Below are 6,000 nucleotides of genomic sequence, written 5' to 3' on the forward strand. Positions count from 1 at the left end.
TTACTCGGGTTTAAAGGGTCAGAAGAGTTAACTGAATCCATGCATCAGGGGTTTGGGGAGATTTGGGATGGTTTGAGTCTCTGACCTGAACAAATCCTCAAGACAGCAAGTTTCCATAAGAGAACAAAACAAAGCAGACGCCAGAGTCTTCTAGTTCCTGTCCGGACAGTGTGTTGACTGTTGCACAGAACTGATTATGTTTCAGCTGCCAAATTAATGCCTCCTGTCACACTCTGAGTACATTTGTGTAATGTGACCCTCGGATAAGGAGTTTAGAAGGACAGACTGACATCATTAGTTTGACAAACCAGGAAAGTGAAAGTATGGTCAGTGCCGGTGGGCATGTGAATCTTACGTAAGAGCTGGAAAGATTGGAAACCACAGCCATTCGACAGTTGAACATGTCCGGAGGGCAGCAGATAATCAGTAAACTCAGATTTATACAACAGTTTGAGCGCGCCGTTATAATGAATATAGTACAGCACTGCTGGATGCATCGCTGGCTGTGTCCCGAAACCCAGAGAGCTGCGAACCTGGCATCTTCACTTCTGATGCCCCAAAATACTGTCCATGATGCCATATGCTGTACATGCACAAAACCTCTGTCTATGTTTGGAGAGCAACTATGATGCCCAAAAAAGCTTCATGCTATTATGATGGGCAAAATGAAGGCAAGACACTTGGTGTTTTTTCATGCATTGGTCACTTTTGAGATATGTCATTTCTAGAGAAAAGAAAACATCCAACATACACTTTTAAGTGTTTATTTTATTGCACTTTATCTATTTGCATTTGTAGACTTTAATTGCAATACATATCTTTAAAAAAGAGTTAGAAAACTCCACTTCAGCCGCTCTTCTGTTTTATTCCTATCTACAGAACATTTGCTGACGAGTGTCTCAAAAAAGGTCATCAAAGTTAAGACAAGAACGGGTTTTGTTCAAAATTCATGTAAAACTTTGATGAAAGGTTTTGATCCACTTCAAATGTTGACTACTTTATTATCTGATTTTATTTGACTGATTTTATACAACACTATTTCTAAAAGCATGGTGAAAAAATATATATCTTTTAATCTCCTCTGTAAAAACCTTCAACCCACCCAAATATGTAGAAGAGTTTTCAAGCTGGCTTCATCCAGTGTTCAAATATCTGTTATGTGCAAATGAGTGCATATTTAATTAGAGAATGCCTGATTTGCATATTTAAACAATGCACGGTGATATTGATTAGTTAAACTTTTACCCTGTTCACCGAGGTGTCTTGCCTTTAAAAAATGCTCCACATCTATTAATGCACAAAAAATGCAGAAAGTTTGCATCTCGCTGAGTTCTGAGACAAAGCGGCACACACACACTTATGAAGCCCAAGGTTGGCATCATCATCTCACTAGTTTCTGAGACTCACTGTTACTTACCAGTCCATCGCAGTTACTGATGGCCACCGAGGCCCTCGGCATGTCCGTTACATCCCCGGTAAACACACAGTCTCCGAGCATGCGCTCTTTGGCCCGCTCCTCGAAGTCCTCCTGCCACTGAACGAAAGCTCCAGGGGCCACGAGTCTCCTGTTGGCCCTCAGGCGCAAGTGCAGCTCCTTCCCGAACACCGTGACGTTGAAGAACAGCTGCTGCGCGTTGAGGGCCTCGCGAGGCGTCACGGGCGCGTCGCGCGGGACGCGTTTCCTCCCGGATGATGACGCTCTCGCGGAGAGCACGTGAGACACGAACCGGCCGCGCGCGTCCGTGCTGAACGGGACCATCAGGCCGAATTCACTCAACTTACCGGACAGATTCCCTGACAGAGACAAACAGGGGTTTAGTACTGACAGGAGATTGCATAGGGCTACTTATGTAAGCATGAGATAAAAGCGATATGCAGATATGCAAAATTAAAATAAATAAATAAATATGAAATGCATTATCAAGTAACTAAAAGAAGGGGAAAGGAATGTTTTATGAATATAAAAAGTTGTAATGGTATAGGCTATAACGTTTTATGGTTACACTTTATATATATTTAAGTACTGAGTAATATTAATTAACTAATGTACTTAGGCAACTATAGAGTTAGGATTAAGGTTTGGTTTAGTTGCATGCAATTATGCATAATTTATCGTTATTACTGTAGTAACATGTACCATACGTATCAATGACACTGTAAAATAAAGTGTTGCCCTATTTATGGATATGAATGAATATGCATGCACAAATTAATCTTGAGATCCTTGACATTAATAAATAAATATGAAATGCATGATCAGCTAACTAAAAGAAGGGGAAAGGAATGTTTTATGATTATAAAAAATAGACATATTAATGATTATGCATGCATAACTTGGCATGCACGCAGAATGTTGACGAGTTCTTTGTTTTTAACTCGCTAAAAGTTCTTTCTCGTGAAGATCATCCAGCTGTGGAATATTACTGAAAAACAAAGATAAGTCAGCTTCTCTTACCATGAGATTTTGCAGCCTGTCTATAGTCCAGAAATAAGAGGTTTATCGTACAGTACATGAATAGATAAATATAATCCATAGCTGCCAATGCACGAAAGTTTTCTTCTGGAAGTCGACTGGAAACTCTCGTCCTGGACGCGTTTCATGAGGAACAGTGTGTTTGAGAAAGTTGCGCCGAACTGCAGAGCATTGCGAGTGTCACAGAGAGTGTGTGCAGAGTTCTGATGGACTGAAGTGGACTGGACTCACACGGGACGTCCCATCACTGACGACAGCTCGAGCTGAGACCGCCCGAAGCTCCACGCGTCTTTAATGGGCAAATGTGCTTTCGATCAGAGGGAATTCAATGGCTGAAACTAGTTTAATGCATTAGAAAGTCACTGTTGTGCTTTTGTTGAACTCTTTCGCGCATTTACACTGCGGAGGGGAAAAAGGCAACTTTTGAAAAAGGCATTTAAAGGGACAGTTCACGCAAAAACCAAAGTTCTGTCATTATTTATCATGCACCTTTAGTTTCATAAAGCAAGTCATAAAAACAGTATGCACTATATTCCAAGTCACAAACTTTGAAATGCAATGTCTTAAAGGGTTAGTTGTTCACCCAAAAATGAAAATTCTGTCATTATTTCTCATGGTGCTCTAAACCCGTAAGACTTTCGTTCATCTTCAGAACACAAACGAAGGTCATTGACAGTCTACGCAACTACTACTTTCAAGCCCCAGAAAGTAAAGACATCGGTAAAGTACTGCATGTCACTCCAGTGGTTTAACCGAAGTGACGACCAGTGCTATGTTTGCGCAAAAAAACAACAACATAATCGACCAGTTTATTTACAAAATATTAATCTCAGACACGTGTTCACGTAACAACATCCGCTCTGGCGTCAGCACAAATGCATGCCTTGTGGTGCCCTCATGAACGCACGTTGGAGAATAATATTTTGTAAATAAAATAAAAAATTCGGCATGAAATATATATTTATTTATTTGTATATTTCACTTTTTTGTTTGTCTGTTTGTTTGGGGTTGAAATGAATGCAAAAAGAACGATGAAAATTAAGGTACGTTATATGTATGACATACTGTTAATGGACTTATGGACTTTTTTTTTTTTTTTTTTTTTTTTTTGGGCAAAATTTGTTTTATTTGATTTCTAAGCATTGACTTACGAGTAAACGAGTTTCAATGGACAGTAATTTACCTAGTGCTCAGTGGATGATTTGGAATCATGATGTAATTAAATGATATTTATACAGTGTGTGTGACCCCTGGTAGAAAGAGTTAAACTCATTTAAGTGAGTTTGAAGTGCAGCTCCCCCTACTGGACGAGGACGCAGGCGCGCCAGTGCTGATAATTAGCATGTTATGAATAAATTAGCCTTGATAGAGAGATTGTGGTTAGTTATAAAACAGAAAGATAAACTCCAGGAGCCTAAAAGTCGGCATCTTCTTCAATAGCGAGACTGAGCGACGGCAATCAGTCAATTTACGAGAAGCATCCAGTAACACTCTAGTCCACACACACACCTCTGCTTGTTAGAGGTCGAGATCCATGTGTCCTTCACACACACACACACACACACACACACCTTGACCGAGCTCATGAGGCGGACTGACTCTGGTGAACTGGTCTTGTTAAGAAGCTCAAGACACACTCGTGTTGTTCCAGCTGGACTGAGACATTGAGTCACACACACACACTTGTCCAGCACACAGTCCAGAAGCCTCATGGCCTGGTTTTATGTTAGTCATTCATTACAGGAATAGTTCAGCCAAAATGAACATTGTGTCATCATTCACTGACCCTCATGTCCGTCTATCCCATGCTGTTTTATTTCTGCTCTTTGGAAAAGCGGATGGTGATTTATACCGTATCAGTCGCACCACAACTCAATTTATGGTGAATAAATGAGACAACATTTAAATGATTACCTTTAAGAATATGAGAGCTCTCCATCATCTGTTAGTTAGCTCTGATATTCTAAACCTGTCAAGACAAACCATTTAAAAAGGTAAATAACTGCCTATTCTGTATCATATTTCATATGCAAATTTCTAAGGCCTCTAAATGATAAACATGATCAAAACTTTGCTGCAAAAATGCTGTGAAATCTTTACTGATTTTAGATTGATTTAGATTTCAAGATGAACCCTTCCTGGACTGAAGCAACTGAGCTTTACTGGATTATCCAGACATTATTTCATAGAAAAATCATGAGTATCAAATATGATCATCAGGCTTTTGAGGAAGGTTTATTAGTTCATCTCTCAATCATCATTGTAAAACTACAGAGCTTTGATCGTAAAATATCATCTTACTGGCAGATATTGATATTTATATTCATTTTATGTCAGTATCTGCTCTACTGTTATAAAGATCTCATTGATTTCCATTACAAGCATCAGAATTTCATCAGTTTTTATATAAATATCAGCATCTGCAGCAAATTTCATATTTTTGCTCATTTTGAGCCTCTGAATAAAACTGAGCTGTTTTCCCTCCTCATTCTCACTTTAAATGAGCCATAAAAGCCTGATGGATCAAATATATGCAACTAAAAACACATATGCAACTTTTTTTTAATTGTTTTTAATATTTTGTTCAGTGGTTTAATAATCTAATAATCGAATCTGCTTCTTGATTGTGTGAATGATATTCAAGTTTACTGTACTTCAGACTTTCAGACGTCCAGTCATAGTCGGGTTCAGTGTGTCTTTATAGCATCACCAAATAAAAATGCAAAACTTTTTCAAACTGAATTGCCCAAACACTCCAGCTGTCTGTCATTGGTCAGTCAAACTCATAGTCCCGCCCCAAACTCACATCATTGGTTGAGCCAGAAGTTGACATGTGATCCCTCTCACACTGTCAGTATCAGCATTACCTGTCCACTGCCATAACTGGTTATTATAAGCATGTAAACAATCACCACAGGCGTTTATTAGTCACAGTATGACTACAGATTCAGACAGAGCCAATATAAACAGAAAAAGACAGCAGCAAATTACATTTACAGAACAAAAGATCACATTCTGAATATATGGGCTGTGTGTGAAGCAGAAGTGATGGCTTGTATGTGATTGTTCGCCAGAATAAAGGGCTTTTTATCATTCGCTATGGGACAATTATGAAGTTAACTATAATTTTTCGACAGTGATTAACTGAAGCTCATGCAGAAATGTTAAATGATAAAAAGCCCTTTATTCTGATGGACAATTGTTCAACCCTTAACGCTGTATAAGGACTCAGAGGATAAAGGGCCTGAACAAACTTTGCATTTCATTCATTTTTAAACTCATTTGAAACAGGACTTTGTCAAAGAAATAGTCCAACCAAACATGGATATTTTGTCATAATTTACTCATGTCGTTCCAAACCTATTTGACTCCAAAACCCACTTGGTCACATCTTTAATATCATTATTAGTCACTAATGAGACACTTTAACGGCCCTTGAGAGCTTTAATTCTGTTGTTTTTTCATGCTGGATCCAGGAGAAACTCAATCACACTCGTTCTTCACTAAAGCACGGCTTCCCTCGGCTC

The 6,000-nt window shown here is 38.9% G+C and overlaps 1 protein-coding gene across 3 annotated transcripts in view; it reads right to left on the reverse strand.

Moving 5' to 3' along the window:
* Positions 1-2,857, reverse strand: part of adamts14 (ADAM metallopeptidase with thrombospondin type 1 motif, 14) — an 87,888-nt gene extending 85,031 nt beyond the window's left edge. For all 3 annotated transcript variants that reach the window (XR_013819176.1, XM_079851172.1, XM_079851171.1), the window contains exons 1-2: positions 2,456-2,857; positions 1,418-1,794 (exon numbers count right to left, since the gene is read on the reverse strand). Coding sequence is in view for 2 of the 3 variants with exons in the window: in XM_079851172.1 (XP_079707298.1) it covers positions 1,418-1,794; positions 2,456-2,534 (456 nt within the window). In the remaining variant the exon portion in view is untranslated. The remainder of the gene's footprint in view (positions 1-1,417; positions 1,795-2,455) is intronic.
* Positions 2,858-6,000: the final 3,143 nt, after the last annotated feature.

This window comes from Squalius cephalus (genome assembly GCF_949319135.1).
Source record: "Squalius cephalus genome assembly, chromosome: 19".
Lineage (NCBI taxonomy): Eukaryota > Metazoa > Chordata > Actinopteri > Cypriniformes > Leuciscidae > Squalius > Squalius cephalus.